Source organism: Cavia porcellus, unplaced genomic scaffold (assembly GCF_034190915.1).
Source record: "Cavia porcellus strain 051 isolate PalLab524CR breed Dunkin Hartley unplaced genomic scaffold, mCavPor4.1 scaffold_11, whole genome shotgun sequence".
NCBI lineage: Eukaryota > Metazoa > Chordata > Mammalia > Rodentia > Caviidae > Cavia > Cavia porcellus.
Genome location: NW_026947494.1, coordinates 53,317,741 through 53,337,542, shown reverse-complemented (window position 1 = coordinate 53,337,542; position 19,802 = coordinate 53,317,741). Strand labels below are relative to the sequence as shown.

At 33.7% G+C, this 19,802-nt stretch overlaps 1 protein-coding gene across 3 annotated transcripts in view; it reads right to left on the bottom strand.

Moving 5' to 3' along the window:
• The window catches only part of Cwc27 (CWC27 spliceosome associated cyclophilin), a 233,907-nt gene that overhangs the window by 195,269 nt on the left and 18,836 nt on the right, over positions 1-19,802 (bottom strand). For all 3 annotated transcript variants that reach the window (XR_010050517.1, XM_063258241.1, XM_003461597.5), the window contains exons 8-10: positions 9,909-9,988; positions 8,848-8,881; positions 5,767-5,924 (exon numbers count right to left, since the gene is read on the bottom strand). Coding sequence is in view for 2 of the 3 variants with exons in the window: in XM_063258241.1 (XP_063114311.1) it covers positions 5,767-5,924; positions 8,848-8,881; positions 9,909-9,988 (272 nt within the window). In the remaining variant the exon portion in view is untranslated. The remainder of the gene's footprint in view (positions 1-5,766; positions 5,925-8,847; positions 8,882-9,908; positions 9,989-19,802) is intronic.

Here is a 19,802-nt window from a genome sequence, read left to right as displayed (position 1 = left end):
TGTACTATGAACTATATTTTATACAGATAAATTCTATATGTACATTATACTTAACAGTTAAAAGTAAAAATGAAAAAAAAAAAAAGGGGGGGGGGTAGAGTGCGGTGCCCTGATTCGGAACCTGAGTACAGAGCCTGGGAATCAGTATCATAGGAATAAAAACTGCTCCAATAATAAAACAATTTGATCATTCATTTATTTATCTACTCATTCTACAAACTCTACTAACAATTCACTTATAGGTTCACTATACTAAATGCTGAGGATGTAAAGTTAATGAGACACCTCTAGTAAGCTAATAAGACAACTCTAAAGGACCTTAATGTAAGCAACGACAGGTAAGTCAATAAACTCCATGTGAAAATATAAGCAAGTTCCTTACAGGATCCAGAGGAGAAAATGATTTGCCAAAGGGGGTTAACTTGCTTTGTTTTGTTTTTTTTAATTTTTTGAGATAGAGTCTCACTATAATCCCACCTCGTCTTAAACTCACTATGATACCTAGGGTAGCCTCTACACTGTGGCAATCCTTCTGCTTCAACCTCCTGAGTGCGAAGATTATAGGCATATACCACTAAGCCTGGCTGGTTATGTTTGACCATAAAGATACAAACATAAATGGACACAACTACTGCCTTCAAGGAAATGTAAGGTACACAAAGAAAATAAAAAATAAACTTCAACGTTATACCCACTACAACAGAAGTGTGAGAAAGGTACAATCAATATGCCTTAAGGAGTTACAGAATAGAGTACCAAGTTGCTAACTTCAGAGCTAAGATAATATTAAAATTTACCTAGTCCAATTGCAGTGGGGTAGAAATTAATATCCTAGAAGACTGCTTCTCAAATGTTAATGTACTATAAGTTCAGATCACCTGGGTAATCATTAAAATGTAGATTCTGATCCAAAAAGTGGGGGGGGGGGCTGACACTTTAGCACTCATAATAAAAAGTTTCTGTTTGATGCTAATGCTCCTGGACAACAGATCACAATTTAAATGGTAAGGTTCCTGAGGGATATGAATTTCAGGATGGGAAAGCTAAAATTTCCACAGCAGAGGGACCAAGAAAAACAAAAACTGTAGAGAAACCATTAGGTTTACTAATTAGATGGCCTTAGTGATAGCAGTGGTGAGATGGAGGAACATAGTTAGAAGGGAGTTGGAAACAGGAAATGAAAGAGGCAGTTTCCTTTGTTTTTGCTCTTGATTGTAGGGAGTAACAATGTTCACAAGCTGGGGAAAAGATTCAATAAAGGAAGAAAACTTAAGAGAAAAGACAGAAAAGATTCTTTTGGAATGGCTGGGGGAATCTTCTACTCTTAAAACAGAGGGGAAGGATGCGTGAATTGGCTTCACAGGGTAAGAGAAAGAAAAAGGAGTGCCAGTTGAAGAAATTTCCTCTTAGTTCATAAAACATCAAGTTAAGTTAATGTGCAGCAAGCTGGAGGTTTGAAGTAAACTTGTAAAGAGTAATAACGAAGCAGTAGAGGCACGGCTAAGGCTGAAAACCAGAAATCCATCCTAATACCAACTTGTCCTTGGCTGTGTGAATCTTTTGATCAATCTCTAGTAGTCAAGATTTATGCATAGAGAATGTGCTGGATACAAAAGAATGGAATTGATGTATCTAAGAAAATGGGTACACCATTAGACCATACTGTTAAGTGAAAAAAAATTAGACACACACAAGCTTAAATATCACATGACTTCTCTTACATGAGAAACCTAAAATATAAATAAAGAGCAAAACAAACAGTATTATTAAATAGGGAGATAGATTTTTTCATATGGGAAGAAGATCAAAAGATGGAGGGGCAACTATCACCACTCCTATTCAATATAGTTCTGGAAACGTTAGCTATAGTACTTAGACAAGAAAGAGAAATAAGAGTAAGGATAGGAAAGAAGAAATGGAATTATCATTATTTGCAGATGACACAATACTTAACACAGCAGACCCCTAAAACTCCTTTGAAAGATTTCTGGATATAATAACCAAATTCGGAAATGTAGCTGGATACAAGATTAACACTCAAAAATCAATAGCATTTCTGTATACAAACAACAGACTGAGAGAGAAATTAAGGAAACCACACCCTTTACAATAACATCCAAAAAGAAATACTTAGGAATCAATAACAAAAGAAGTAAAAGATCTATACATTGAAAATTACAATACTATGAAGAAAGAAATTAATGAGAATCTCAGAAAATGGAAAGGTATTTCTTGTTCATGGATAGGACAAACCAACATTGTGAAAACTGCATGCTCCCAAAACTTACATAGCTTTGGGTTGGGGAATTAGCTCAGCAGTATAAGTGCTGGCCTGGTAATTGCAAGGTTGTGAGTTTGATCCCCAGTACCAAAAACAAACAAACAAAAAACCAAAAACTTATACAGCTTTAAAGCAATGCCGACAACAGTAACATAACTTACAGATCTAGAGAAATCATTCCTAAAATCCATCTGGAAACAGAAGACACCCAGACTAGCAAAGGCAATTCTGGGCAACAAAGGCAAGGCCAGGGGCATCATAATCCCTGATTTAAAATTACAGTACAAAGCTCCTGTGATAAAATCACCATAGTACTGTCAAATAAAACAGATCTGAGGATCAAGGCAACAGATTAGAAGACGTAGTCACAACTACAAACACACTCAGCCACAATATCATGTTCACTGGAAAAAAGTTTAGCCTCTTTAATAAATGGCACTGGCTTTCCACATGCCAAAGTCTAAAACTAGACCCATGTTTACCATCATGAACAAAACTAAAGTCAAAATGTAATAATGATCTAAATATTAAAACAGAAAAACTAAACCTGCCGAAAGACAAAGTAGGTAGAAATCTTGAAGATACAGATATAGGCAGAGAGTTCACAAACAAAAACCAAACTGCATGAGAAATACTTTAAAAGAATCATCAAGCTGGGATCTCATCTTATAAAAAAGATTTTTCAAGTCAAAGAAATCACCACCAGAGTAAAAAGAAAACACATAAATTGGTAATAAAATTTTAGCTAAATGTTCCTCAGATAAAAGACTTGTATATAGAACATATAAAGAATTTTAAAAAATTAACCCCCCAAATTCAACAATGCAATCCAAAAATGGGCAACTGAGTTGAATACACACTTCTCAGATGAAGAAATACTAATGGCAAATAAATATATGAAAACTGTTCAACATCATTGGTCATTTAAGAGTTAGAATTTAAAACAACATTGAGATTCTATCGCATCCCAGAAAGAAAGGCTATCATCAAAAAATCATCCAATAACAAATGCTAGCGTGGCCATGGGGATAGAAGGAACCCTTCTATCCTTCTGGCTATATTTCTAGTGCTTACTCTATTATGCTTTGGTTATTTTTTAATTTGAACAGTAGGACCAGCGACTAGGCTAGCCTACCAGTCATTTATTTAGGTAAGGAGTTCTTCAAACTATAATTTTGCTGAAAATTTGTAATACTGCATCTATTAGTAACCAAACATCTGGAGTAGGTTAACGCTGCTTATTGTTTGGAATGTTAAACTACAAATAGATTAATTGAATAGGTAGTATTTAAGCTGGAGAAGGTTATTTAGCAATATAATTTTCAACAAATGTACATACATAAGAATCTTTCCCTAGTAATACATTTTCAACAATGTCTGTAGTTGTACCTGTACCTTTGAAAAGTATTTAGGGGATCAGGGTCAAAAAAAATCTAAAATTCTTTCTACTTTCTATTCATATGGAATAGGCACCCTTCTAGCTATTCTGATTTCTCCAAGATTTCTAGGCCCATTATTTATTTAGGCCCCCTTTTTATTTCATTTCATTTTATTTTTACTACTTACTAGTACATGGTTGCAGTATATAATAATTACATATCTTATAAGAATTCATACAGGTACATAAAATACTTTAATTCTTTTTTTACCCACTTTCATTCTCCTTACCCTGTCCCTCCATCTCTCTCTCTTTTAATTTTAAAGAAAACTAAAAAATAAAAATAAAATGGTACAGAATTCCAAACCAAGACAGGAAATTAACAATTGTTATTATATTGCATATTGTTGTCTTCAAAATAGTTGTTCAGATTACTAGATATAGGCACGCAAAATTGATCAACTAATATAAGTGCTAACTGTTCCTTTCAGTGAACTAAGAGAATGAGTAGTACAATTATCTATCTTGTGTGTGTTCGCCTTTCCTCCATCCTGGTTGTCCTTTCCTTTGGGGTAATTTCTTTTCCTTTCAGAATGTCTGTTGTACCTTTTGGATCTTATTTACTCTTTCAGTTTCTTGCACTCGGGAGACAATATGATGTTTACACATGCAAGTCTATTTTATTTCACTTATGAGTATAGTCTCTAGTTGCATCCATTTACCTATAAAAGCTTCAGATTTATCTTTCTTTATAGCTGAGTAGTAGTACTTCATTGTATAAAAATACCACCTCTTTTTTTTTTTGGTCTTCCTTTGATTAATGGTGGACATCTGAGTTGTTTCTAAGATTTAGCTATTATAAATTGTGCTGCTATTAATATGGGTACACATATATCACTTTGGTATGACAACTTACATATAATGCAAATCAGTATTTATCTAATCTACCAGAAATCTAAAAAGCATTATTGTATTATAAACCTATCTTTAAAAAAATTCATAATTCTTAAACATCAGAAAATACATGCCTTTGAGTGACAGAAAAAACTGCATTCTTGATCATATTCATGAATTAACTAAAAGTTACAGAGCTAATGAAAGGCTTTTAACTACATGTATAAGATCATTAAAATATTCAGTCAAAAAAGCCCAGAGTTAATCCAATTTATTCAGCAGTGATTATTTGAATGTCAGATGAACGTCACCGAAAAAAACTCATAGTTTCTAAGTACCATTTCTAAATGCAAAAAGTTCTACTTTCAGTTGAAATTTTTAGGAATCGTTTTTATTTCTGATTATACAAAGGAAAAAAATTGAGAAATCTATGCCTCAGAAATGCTTTTTAATTTTTTTCTGTACAAGGCTGAGAAATACAATATGAAAAAATGTTATTTACAGGTAGACATTAACTTATTCTAAATACAAATCATGTAAGGAAAACAAACACTATCATTCTTTAAAATAAACATTGTTTAATAAGTATACTACAAAGTTATAATAATAGATTCAAAAAGGGGAAGTTTTTTTGACCTGAATTTCAAGAGAATAAAATGTTGAGATAAAAAATATCTAATAAACATTTACCAATAGATGGTGAACTTTTCATCATTTACTGAAATTTCTTTCATTTTACCACTGAGATTAGCAAGAGTCTTATTTGGTAAATAAGACATGAAAAGACATATAAAAATGTTTTCAGGCCCACATTTTCTTCACCCATTTTGGCAAATTTTACTCACCTAAATTATTTGAGAGTATCTCTTTTTACTATGGAATTACTGTACTGTTCCCATTGATAACCTTCCACATATAAATAAAATAATTCTCACTCTAGATATAAAAATATAGAAAGCCTTTCTAAAAACAGGTGAGAGAGACCTGAATTGGAATTAACTCCTAGGACCACTACTGTACATCTCTACTTTAAGTCTGGTCAATTTCCTGTAAGCTCCCAAACAGGTCAGTTTACAAGTCTTATATTAATCAAACACTATGAAAACATTAATTTTTAAAAATTAGATGAGCAGAGGACTTAATCTCAGCTGTAGTGTGAAAAGAAAAAAAACTGTGACACCCAGAACACAAGCAATTGACTCACTTGACTCACCTGCGGCTGACTGATTTATTCTCTGTTTCTCCCTCTCCAGTTGAGTTCACATTTGCACCCGCATCTTTTTTTAATTTTTTTGCAATTCTTTCTCTTACTGGGTTCTGTTCTGCAGCATCAATGTATTCATCAGGCTCTGTACCTTCATCTTCTGTACCCTGTAAAAATAGAAACTCAGTATCTGCCAGGCATTTAATTTTTCTATTCACTTTCAGAGAACCACCTCAGACTTTCCTCACTGTGTTCTAATGCCAGGTTTGGTATTTATTTTGTTTCAGAAAAGCAAAGACTTGAAGAATCTGCTCTGGGTAGACATACTCCCAGGGTCTGCTCTGAACCAACTATATAAGTATGGGACACACTAGGAGAGTTGTGTGCTCAGTCTATGCACAACTCTTCTGCAGCACAGCTTCCTCTGCATGACCCGGGACATCATGTCTCACTAAATTTCTATTTTTACCTGAATGATAAATGTGGTTTTGGAGGAAGCTGGACAGCACAGCAACCTCAGGAGGGTTAATCCCATGGACATATGAATAAGCTGAAATTTATTCCTATAAGTTATTCCAATCATTCCTCTTCTGCAATTGATCCTTACTTGCTTGAGATCCTTTACTGTTTCCCTGAAACAATCTCCTATAACCCAAACCCAGCAACAATAATCAACTTGGGGGTTGTTCTTTCCAGTCTGAAATACTCTTATTCTAGATTATGTGTACTGTATGCTCTTTCCACTCCTTTGACTATTTGCCTAAATGCTACCCTCTGTGAGGCTTTTCTTGATCGCCCTATTATAACGGTAGAACTATCCTCCTATCTCCAGTATTCCCTATTCCCCTTTCTTGGTTTATTTTCCAAAGCACTTATGTGTTTACTTTTTCTACTGAACTAAGGAAAACACTTCATAAAGGCTAAAATTCTGGCATGTTTTCTTATTTTATATCTTCAATTTTTAGAGTAGCTTCTAGCATTATTGACAGAGGAATGAAGACAATGAAGAAGGAAGATAAAGACAAGGAAAAGAATGATCCCAACTGGATCATTTTTCTCTTGTGATATTCTGATTGGTTAGTTGCAAGGTTCTTAACAAGTTGCAGGTTTATGAGCCCCTAGATCAGTGGTCTTCAAAGTCTAATTCTCATATTGCTCACATAGTGATTTATTATCAGTCTTCATTGCAGACTTATTGAACCAAGACTTATTAAGCCCTGAAATTATGAAGCCCTGAAAGCTGATAACCACTGACATAGGTCTGACATGCTTGGACTTCAGGAGAACTGAAATGAATGAAAAATCACAGTAATATTTGGGAGGGTTGAATCAAGGGCTTCATGCATGCTAGGAAGTACTCTCTAACACAGTTACACCCTCAACCTTAGTCATGCAATTTTGTCTATGGATGTAGTACATCTTCCTGGGTAAGAACCCAAAATCTCTGAAATAACACTGTGGGTTCTTGCCCAGCATTTGGAACATAAAACAGAAGTGAGACTAGACACTACATTAAATGACCACATCTACCCATGACCCTAGGAGTGAATCTTTCATATCCTATCCTACATCTTGGCCCTATCAGACCCATATTACTATACACAGATTTCTCCAATTTATCTTGATCTCAAAATGTGCAAAATATAACCTCATTATTTCTGATCGTCTTCCCCACCTCAAACCCACTTTCTTTTACATAGTTCTAACAAAATCCCTGAACCAGAAACCTTGTCCCTCATCTCATGGTATGGAAGAGGTCACTTCCCAGATCTTGTTCCCATTTCACTCTGATCTTACATCAAGCTTAACTGAAAAAGCTTCCCAACTACTCCCCAGGACTTTGGTCGGTTTCTTCTAATTTGTCACTGTAATATTGCCAATGATATCCTTCCCAAAATGCAAAGTTGACCACAGAACTTTTCGTAACAAATATCCTTCGACTGTTCCTCAAACTCACCGCAGCCTATGAAGCTCCTTAATATCTATCTGCATCCTAACCTCTCCTAACTCATCTATCTCACTCTTCCTCCTTCGCCTCACTCTGGGCACATCAGTGTGCTTTCAGTTCTGCTTCAGAGACTTCGGGGCATGTGTTTTGTTTACGTTCAGCCCGTCCCTACTTTTCACACACAGACTCCTTTAAAGCTTAAATCTCAACTTGTATTTCTTTAGTAAGGCCTAATCTGTCTCTCTCTCTGTTTATATTTTTATTAGTACATGTTTAATTACATTTTATAAACATTACATTCATGATGGAAAGGTGTATGTGTACACAATATACCTAGTTCTTTTTATGTTCCCTTTTTCTGTCCTCCCTTCATCTTTTGGTCCCCTTCCCATTTGCAAAAACAATCCACATACTCCCTTTTATTTTGCTCTTTTTTACTTTTCATATTCAATTCTTTGAGCTGGAGGGCTCTACCCATCACATTTGCTTCGTGATTCACTTAACTTCTAATTATCCTGTAAGACATGAAGGTATTCCTGACCAAAGTCAGATATTTATTATCTCTCTAACACGGATAGTCCAAGAACCCTTCTTTTTTTGACTGTGGTAAGAGATAAATTTGTGTTCACATGGAACATTATATGTCTTCTATTAAACTACACAATATATAGATCAATGCTTTGCAAAAAGTGGCATATGGATAATCTGAAAAACTTTACCTCTTACATATTAAAATAAAATCTTCCTTCTATTTATGTGTTAGCCCAGTACAACTAACAAAGATCATAATAGTCTTGAAAGAGAATATTTAATGTTATTGAAAAGGAAAGAGCAGATTAAAATTCATACATAAAAGTCCCAATCTTGTAGGGAAATACACACACATTTGGAAGGAAATAGGCGAGCATTACGAGAAAAAAATTTTTATTTTTCAATTTTTTCCATGTATAACTATAGGGTAACATAAGTTCCATTATTATCATTATTATTCATAGTACTGGGAATATAATCCAGAGTTTCATATGTGCTATGCAAATGCTCTATCACTGAACTACATTTTAAAGAAAAAATAATGTTTTTAATAAAAATTTGAACTTTCTATAAATTTTTCGGGCTATATTTATACTAAAATCAATACTCACATCATCTAAATCTCTTCTTGCATCCCCTTTTTCACTACAAAAAATAAGACAAATAAATTTTAGTTTCATAGTGAAACTAACAAAATTATTTAATAATCCAAAACTTTAAAATAGTTTGCTGGGATTAATGTTTCAAAATTTATTTCAATATAGGACTCTCAATATTACAGCAGACGGAATAATTTTTAAATAAGTAGAATAAGAAGTATGCTGCATTAGCAGAAATCTGAATTTACTGTTTTATTTTTTACCAAGCAATCACCAACAAGGCCATTTTTTATGAATAAATGTTTGTAGAAAATAGACTACTGGCTTCAAGTATTTTCAGTAAAGAAATAACCTTTAAATAAAATGATATTAAAGACATTAAGGAAAAAATTGTTTCGCAGTAGACTTTTAGACAATCAGCTAAACTCCCCCTGTGAGTTCCACTCTGAGATACTGGCTCAATATATTATATACAATTATATTAAATACTAAGACTTCACCTTCTCAAAGACAGGCAACAAAAATAAGAATTTTTATTAATCTATAAAAGTAGGTAAGAACTTACACTCAGTGGATTGACCCAAAATGTGGTAACTACTTAATAACAAACTTCAATTCTGATTTTGCGTCCCCATGACACCAACTAAGACAAAAATGCTTCAAGGAAAGTATCAGCAGTGCAGCTTGGAATGAACATAAACTGCTAAAGCAGTTTCTGATATTCAGAGTACACTAAAATTCAAAAGTTGGACAATCTTTCCCCCATTTCTTGGGATTGAACCCAAGGCCTCAGGCACACCAAACAAAGGCTATACCGCTGAGTTACAATCTCTGTGCAACAATTAATTTCAAATGCAATTAGCTCAACAAACGTAGCCGGCAAGAAGATTAAAAGTGCTTACTGTTCTCTCTGTCATGCTAGAAGTTCTCTGCTTCTGTTATCAAAATGCATTATTCTTTGGTTGAGTTTTAAAACCTAGATCTGTGAAATCTGACTATTTGCTGACAAAATAAGCAATAAAATGACTAGTATCTGAAACTAAGAATGTTGCATCACACTACTGAGGACTAACCTTTCAACAGCTGGAACAGAACTCAGGTGTGGGTCATCCTTAAGCAGATCATGGCTGCTTTTGCTTTTTCCTTTCATACTCTGGAAAAGAATGGATAACATAATCATGAGTCCAAAAGGACAACCTAACAAATTTACATGAAATCTAGTGCTGACATAATGTGGTTAGCAAAAGATGTGTAACTGAAAAGTTCAATATAAACTAAAGTTTTAGAAATAAGAATCCTACCTTTTTTTGACTAAAAGTATTAGCTCCTTCAGGTGATACACCATAAAATCAATGTACTGATTAACAACTCTAAACACTAAATCTCATCATGATACATATAACCATAGAAACTAATTTTATGACATATATTAGAACTTAGAAGAGATCACAACAGTAATTTGAAATAGATGCACACTATTATTTTTCCAATATGTTGTCCATACTGCACAGAACCACTTTAAAAAATATACCCCACTAGCCAAAAGAGGGCACCTATGAGGTTTTATTTAATAAATGGAAAAGAGTTATGCAAAAGAGCTTTGCAAGCATGGGAGCACTGATCAGAGACAAAATATTTATCTAGGGCTTTAATTTCAAAGTTCATGTTCTCAATAAATTTACATTTTGGTAGGAATAACCAAAAAGACATAATGATAGGAACAGTAACTATACAAAAACATAACTATAACTACTACTGATGCTATTGTTCTAATTTAGTAAGCATATCCTTTGTCTCAGGCACTGTGTAATAAGGGGTGCAAGAGGTGAGACACTTCTAACCTTAGTTAACATGTTTACAGAGATTTAGAACTAGAGGTCACAAAGCTAGTAGATAGGAGAGGATCTAGGATTTAAGTCCAAATCTGCCAATAATGTATCCATTTCCATTGGCCACAGGCCCTGTGAACCAGAACCCTGACCTAGAGTTGAAAACCCTTATCTTACAAATTTCTCTACTGTGCAACAGGGGACTTCATCCTTGTGTCTTGAAAGGGAAACTTTTCACTCTCTTCCTCATAATGAATCATATAAAAGTAAAAAGTTAGAGGCTAAATTTGACAGAAATGATACATTCTGTTCATTCAAGGGGAAATTTCATTATAAAATGTTAACAAAAAAGTATCAGATACAGAGATATGAAAACATCCCTTTCTCTTAAGTCCCACAAATGTTACTTTTCAAAAGACTCTCTAATTTGACAGGTCTTATTACTCACAGGCAGATGTATACCTTTGGAGATCTACTTCCATGATAAAAGTAACAGATGACCAAACATGGTAGTACACACCTGTTATCTCATTATTCTGGAAAACTGAAGCAGAAGGATGGTAATTCTGAGCCCAGTAGAGGCAATTTAGCAATTCAGCAAGACCCTGCCCCCAAAAATAAAATTTAAATTTAAAAAGGCTAGGAGGTAGCTCAGTAGTTAGGCCTACAGTAATTCAATCCCAAGTATAAAAAAAAGATTTAAAATTTTTTGTATTATCCTGGAGTTCTTCATATTTTAAATATCTAATAATCAAGTATGTTTACAGTCTAGTTTATAAGATATAACAAAAATTTTTCTCCACTAATCTATTATTTATAGTTTTAAAAAGTTATAGAATCTGATATTCAATTAAATATATCTAATTTATAACCTTAAAACTGAGGAGTGATAAAAAGACAAAATGTCAAAAAAGTAATAATACATTTGGATAATACATTTGTCAAATATATGAAACATTTGGGAAATGTTAAAAAAAACAGAAGGTGATTCAGTAGAAATACAGGATAAAAAGAAAAAGGGTGGCTGGACCAAATGAATTTCAAACTCTAACATTCTGTAATTCTACAATTTTTAAACTAAAGCATGGTGTTTGTGGAAAAATGATGACCTCATCAGACTTCAGAATACTTGCCTATAAAATGGAAATAGCAGACTTGACTATTTCACATAGAGAATTAAATAAGATACATGAAGGAGGAGGAAGGGTTTAGTGTAAACAATATAACCTAAACAGGAATAAAATCTGCACATCATTTGTTAATCCCTTCTTTCATTAAAGCTCCGTTCCTGCAATCTCTGGATATCAGGTTATCTTCATTTACTTTAAGAAAGTATCTTTTAACTCTCTCCCTGACACACTCTTGGAGTCAAAATCATAAATATCACAACCAGAGTTGGTCTCTGACCCTTGGTTCCAGCCTCTTAGTTCACACATTATAAAAGGAAAGTCACACTAACAAGTGGCAAGAGTAAGTTATCATTCAGGTATCTAAATTTCTGCTCTAAGGCTGGGGATTTAGCTCAGCAGCACAAGCACCAGCCTGGCAAGTACGAGGTCATGAGTTTGATTCCCAGTACCAAATAAATAAATTTCTGCTCCATTAGGAAACTACACTATTTCATTGAATCATAAATGTTAGTTCAGAATTGTCAATTCAATTGTGATTTTTTTTTTATATAAAAATGGGGTATTGGGACTGGAGACATTGTTCAGTGATAAGAGTACTTGCCTGGCATGTATGAAGACCTGAGGGTCAGTGGGGGTGGTGCTGCATTCTTTTACTGCATTCTAGAAAATTACTAAGGGAGTAGATTTTAAATGTTCTCATCACAAAAAAATAATATATGAGGTAATGCATATGCTAATTAGCTCAATTTAGCCACTCCATGATGTTTTGAAACATCATATTGCACAGGATATATATTTATATATACTTTTTATGACAACTTGAAATAACTAGATTTTAAAGGTTTTTTATTTTTCTTCCAAAAGTTACTTTAAGCTAGGAAAGAGCATAGTTTTTTACATTAATTTAAAATAAGACCTGACAATAAGAGGAACTTGTCAATCTGAATATTACTATTTCAAATTTTAACTACTTTTAAAACAGAATTAGCACATAAATATACTATCAAAAGCAATTTTTAGGTCACTCTTCTCATAATGGTAGACTACATCCTGCAGGCAGAGAAAGTAAATTGGGGAACCTAAGAAATAAGGTGACAGTCGCAAGAAGGTTAAAATGAATTCAAACACTGTCTTCAATGCCTATTATATTTGAATGACCTATTTTAACCTATCTTATTTATTTCATCGGGTATAATAACTTCAAAGGAAGGAACAACACATATTTTTAAATGTTTTAAAAGTTGCACAAATCAACCGGACTAGTTAAAGGAGTTAGCTGCAAGAAACAAAACAAAACAAAACAAAAACAACAATAAAAACAACCCACTAAATATACTTAGTGAATTCAGTGTAAGCTCTAGTCAATTTAAAACTGTCTGCAAGTAAATCTACAAATGAACATCAAAGGGGATGTAAGAGAGTTATATCACTAACTGAAACTTCACACATTAGATCAAAGCAGCAGCAAAACCACAGGAACTAAGTAAAGCATTGGAAAAAGGAAGGAAGGGAGAGAAAAAAGAAGGAAGAGGGAAGGAGAGGAGAAAAAGGAGGAAAGGGGGGAAGAAAGAAGAGAAGGACACATGATGGTACAGGGGGACAGCACCGGCCAGACAGCTAGCTAAGTCTGGGACTCAACCTCCAACTCTATTTGCTGGTTACTTTATGTGGCAACCAATCAAGGCTGTGGTGAACAGTTGTGTTGTCAACACCAATCTAGACATGGCTATGACAATTAAATCAGCAGGTTTTGAGATTAACCTCCGTAATATGAGTGCGCTTCATCCAATCAACAGAAGGTATTATGAGACTAAGGATTCCCAAAGATGTGGCAATTCTGCCTCAAGGCAGAAACATAGAAATCTGACTGGAGTTTCCAAACTGTAGATTTCAGACTCATTAACTATTCCTTGTATCGTCAGCCTTACTCTGTATATTTGGACTTGCCAGTTCCTACAATCACATGGGACAATTTCTATAAATACAATGATAGCTCAGCTTCTTCTCCCTCTCCTTGGTTAAAAATAACCATAACCTATGAAATATGTTATATTACATGTAAAAAGGAACTTTGTAGATGTATTAAGGAATTTGAGATGGAGAGATGTGAAAACATCTGGCTTTGACGATGGAGGATGGCTCACATCAAGAAATAGAGCCAGTCTCTAGAAGTTGCAAAAGGGAAGGGAATGGTTCTCCCAAGAGCCTCTTGAAAGCAGGTAACCCTGTTAAAACCTTGATATTTAGTACAGTGAAACCTAATTCAGATTTCTGAGCTCTAGAAGTACGATACTAATTTTGTTTTACTTAAATTGTATTACATTAATGGCAGTATTTAATAGTTATATAAAACTAATCAAACTGTTAAACAGAAACAACTAGAAATATAAGTAAAAAGTATTAGTGATTTGACGCAGCAGAAAGATTTTATAAATTAGACTGCTTAACACTTCTGACAATTCTGTGCTGGTAGCCTGCCAGAAACTCCTCACAACCTTCCAACTTTGGGGAAAAGTTTAATTTCATAGGATAAAATAGAATAGGACAAAACATTCTTACCTATTTGTAAGTGGTGGATTTATTTATTAGTGTAACTTTTCTCGGTGAGAAAAAAGTCCTTTTAGGAGGTTGAGTTTTAAATAAGTATGTTCGCTTATAGTGAGAGAACTTTTGTACCAACTTGATTATTACATTAAAATCCTCCTACCGAGATACTTTTAAACCGACTTCCCATTGGACTTGCTTCATGAAAACTGTTATCTATAAGCTTTTACTTGGAAAATATTTTTTAGTATTTATATATAAGTTATACATAAGGATTTACAAATGAATGTTAACCAATATAGACATATGGATGAGACTATTATTTAAGAAAGCAGTATGAAAAGAAGGATCATTCAGAAACAAATTCTTTACATACTTGTGATCTAAAATTATATCTTCATTTGGTTTTTACTTTGCTAATGTATACTCATTCCTTAAGCATTTGCTTGAGAGATAGTTCTTGCCATCAGCCCTAACCTCTTTACCATCCTCCCTTCCTCTGGATGCATCTAGTCTGCTAACCTTCATTAAATTCATTCAGTACTGAGCAAAATGATGCAAACGAGATCTAAATAATGCAAAGAATGTTAAATCTTTTATTCTAGAAAACTTATTCTTAATGAAGTTACTAAGATTAATTGAAGTTATTTATATATTCAGCTGATTTCACTGAATTGAACTACAGAATTTACACATGCTCTTATTACATTTCAACTCACTATTAAAAAATCAGGCACATGTTGACAAAAAAGCCCTTGTTGGATAGAACTACTCAATTAGTTATAAATCTAATCCCAGATCACATTTCTTCATGTTTCCCACAAGAATATAATGAAAATCTGACAATGTGCTTTTCTGAACTCACAACATGATTACTATGACATCCCTCTATCATACAATCCTATCAAAAAGGAAATGAAGTCAGTCTGGCAAGTCACTTAAACAGATTCTCAGTTTCCTCATCTATAAATAAAGGAAGTTGGACTCCGATTCCTTTAAACTATAAAATTCTATGATTCTAAGGAGATTTTATCAGGTAGTAGAAAGATACTGAAATAAATAAGAAAGGAAAGCTAACCATGTGGCAGAGACACCATGTCATGAATAAATGAGTGGGGTAAGGAGGGTCTGTAATCCCACACTGCTAATACATAAACCAGAAGGGACTCTCTTATTTCTCCTTTCACATAAAGTCAAGTCTCAATTCAAACTTTACCACTTATTAATGTGTGATCAGTCAGACAAGTTCTGGAATAAAGCTTAACATGATGGAATCATTGAAAAAAAAAAACTTGCAAATGAATGATGAAACAGTAATTTTTAGCCTTCAGAAATATTTAATTTCATTCAACCACTGAAACAGCAAATTGTTTCTAGTCATTACAGGCACACACTTGGCTTTGGTTTTAATTACTGCACACATTTAAAATAATAAGGCTGAATTTTTATAATTGTAATGGTCATATTTTTCTAACATTCACTCTAACCTTCCCTTTTCATACTAAGGTTTCATTTTACCAAAGAAAGAAAATGTACCTGAGAAACGGACATAGTCTGAAGAACTGTACATTAGCAAGATAAACAAAAACACACTTCCATTTGGTTTCTTTCTTTTCCTGCACACTAGAGCAATTTTCTTTCTTATAAACCAGTAAATTTCAATAATTTTTTTGCTGTTCTATTTTTCTCAAACTAAACTATTCACTTGTCCATTATATACGATAGGCAAAACAGTTAATTCTGTAGGCCTAAGATTTTATGATGTGCTAAGACCCACCTGCATGTACAGGTTGTTAATGGGTCATAATGTAAAGAGTACACCCATGCTCTCCAAGGCTGCTCAAGCTATTATCTAAGATCCTCAAGAAGGACACCAGGCCACTTGTGCCAAGCATCTGGCCTCATACCTCCAAAAGGTGAGCTGTTGCAGAGGTTTTTTGACCTGTCTTCCAGATTGCTTGGGCTTTAGGGTAGCAGCTTCTACATAATAAAAATGATCATAACTGCAAATAGTTTTGGTATCTTTTTACCCTTCTCAGAATAAAATATGAATTATACAGAATATTGTTCTATTTTAAGACACTTGACTTTTCAAAGATATTTTTCAAGATTGCATCATGTACCAAAATAAGGACTATCCATATGGTTATCTCACAACCCTAACTGATACATAACATTTCTACAAAAGGAAAACTGAGGAAACTTTGTACTTTAACTTAGTACAAAGACTAAGTTACCCAAGGTCATAAAGAGTCAGTAGAAAGCAAAGTGTCAGTATAAGTTTTTATGATTACAAATCTAATGTAATTCTATGCTAACATAGTTATTCAAAGATAACACAAAAATCTATTTTCAAGGAGTTTGCAACTGTAGATATTACAGAATTAGTAAGGCCGCGAATATAGAGTATATTGTTGGAATAGATTGTGAATATAGTCATATGCTCCTTGTATAATAAAGCAAAAAGAATGTTTTAAAAAGGAAAATGTAGGTTTAAAAAAAAGAAATATTAAAAAACTGGAAAAGATGGGTTTTTGGATGTTGAAATTAAATATGACTTTGACATCAACAGGTGGGATGGGACATTTCATGCCAAGAAAATAACATAAAGGCACACAAAAGAGAAAAGACAAGGCACATACACAGAACAGCAAATCATACAGCATTCTTTTCCTAGATATGAACTCTAAGAGATTTCATTAAACATACAGCTTCTTAGGCATCTTCCTTAGAAATTCTAGTTCAGTGGGTTTTTAATGGAGTCTAAGGACCTCATTTTTAAAAAGGCACCACAAGGGGCTGGGGATTTAGCTCAGTGGCATAAGCGCCTGCCTTGTAAGCAGGCAGTCGTGAGTTCGATCCCTGGTACCGATAAAAAGGAAAGAGACAAAAAAAAAAAAAAAAAAAAAAGGCACCACAAGTAATTTCGTCAACAGGAAAGTTTAAGTATCTAATAAGTAATAGATAAAAGGACAGAGTTGGTGAAGAGGAGTCATGAAAGTAAAGGCTAGAATTAAGATATATATCTACTGGGGTGGATATATATATTTCCACCCCAGTAGAGAGTAATGGTAACATTGTGAGCATTAGGCAAGCTACTCCTGAGGCCATGAGTGGAAGGCAAGGAAAACAAGTGAGACGAGAGTCCACTGTGTAGATTTACTGCTAAGCACAGGCTAGAAATAAGGAAAGCGTGAACAAGGTGGTTGAAAATTAAAAGGAAAAAATAGATTTGAAATTTTTTTTAATGAAAACTTGCTAGGAAAGTGTAACTAACTGGTAATACAGAGAAAAAAATAAAAAATAAAAGTTGAACCTAAAGTTACTTGTAGGATATTGATACCAGGGATAGAAAGAAAAGTTACAAATTGAAGTATGGGAAAGAAAGATACTTAGCCTTGGCCAGGCCTTGGGTAACTAGTGAGATATTCACACAAAGGTAACCAGCAGGCAACAAGAGAAAAAAAAGGTGATGTGGGCTAGACATAAGGATATATGGCAGTAATTGTATCAACTAGCACCCCTGTTTAAAGAGTCAAGTGAGAGAAATACAATGTTACAATATTAAGATAATAATACTCATTTGATAATGGTCTGTGAGTTATAATTTTCTTGGCAGAGAAAAAAGGTTTTACATGTTTCAGGTTTAACAGACAAAGTAAAGAATACGCTGACACTGTCTAAATAGTATCCTTTCACGCTGCAATTTTACAAAAACCACAAACTGCCTTTAGTTATAAAATTCAATATAATTTAAGCATATTATTTTGTACAATTGAAACCAGCAGAAAGAAGATAAGTTTTGAGTATTTAATACATTCTGTTGTTACACACAGAAAAAACTCAAACTGATTTCTAAGTGAAGTCTAAAGCAAAGTAATTGTAAACAAAAATTATTTAAAATCAAAATTTTAATTTCAATAGAAATATTCATAAGACAATTCCTTTCTTCCATTTCTGCTTTCAAGAGCCACTCAATCTACTACCCAAACTCCTAAATGGTTAGGGGTGGGCAGTAGACTAATTGCACTGAGCATTGCTACTGAAATTCCGTGTTACCAGTGAAGTTTCTAAGCAGCCTTTTAGATGGCTTGGGCTTGAGGAAGACAGCATCTGCAGCATTCTTCATTATATTCTAGACTTAATGACTAAAAACCTAAGTCCAAAGTTTCAACTTTATTACTTAGGTACACATTCTTAACTGATTTAACAACCTCTCTGAACACTGACTTTTTTTCAAATCCATGAAACAGGAATGACATCTGTATAGCATGAATCTTGTAGGAATTACATTACATAAAACAAATATTTAGCACAGTTAGAAGATGAGAAAATAAAGCATTAATAAAGCATTATAATGCAGTATGATAAATATTTTGATGGCATAGACTATCACAGAAAGAAGTACCTAACTCAGCCTGGGTGGGAGCTTAGTGAAGGAGTGTGATAGAGGTAATCAGGAGCTAAATTGTAGAGAAAAAACAAAACAAAAGTAATGAGAGAGACAGAAGAGACAGACAGACAGACAGAGGGAAAAATGGAGAGGGAGAGAAGATGGACTGGAAGGCCCAGGAATGCAAGGAAACTTGACATCAATAAAACCCTACTAATTCCCAAATCTAACATTTGTGGTTTTGCCCATTCACAAATACACTTACGATATCATGACATATAGTGAAGCTTCCATTTTGATGATGTACAAATTTGAATTGTGAAAAAGAAAGACATACATTTTCTGAGAAAGATGAGTCCAAGGTGTGAGAACTGTGATGTTTATAAGGAATAGGGTAAGGTTTTCATGTAAAAATAAATCTAGTTTTGAGATTTTGAGATCTAATACAGCAATATCTCACGTCATTTTCAAGAAAATGGATAGAACTAGAAGATTCTCATGTTAAGTAAATAAGTCAGAGTTGTAAAGTTCAATATTGCCTTTTGCTACTTCTAAAAGAAATCTGAAATGTAATAAATAAACAAAACAATGGAGAGATGATAGGAAGCTAGCAGATAATGTTGAAAATGGGAAAGAGAACCAGGGATGTGAAGAAGGAAAGGTTACAGCAGGATAAAGGGATTGAAAATGACCAAGATTATGTTGTATGAATTGCACCAATTCCCCAAAATGAACATCTTTATTCTGTATTGCCAGCATGCTCTTGAAAAAACTAAGAATCCAGAAGAAAATTTTAGCCTTAGCTTCTAGAGTTTGGAATGGTGATTTAGTAGGTGGTAACTGATTCCATAATATCAAAGAGATCACCCAAGGATACTGTAAAGAGTAAGAAAAAATTATGACCAAGTTACTTCTTATACATGCCAATTTTAACTCACTTTTAATGCAATGAGTATACATAGAGAGCTTACTATGTGCTCACTATTAGCTTCCCCAAACCATGCTCAATAATGAAGTCAGCATGTGGATAAAGGAGTAAAGCTCACCGTAACAATAAAGTGCTTTTAAATC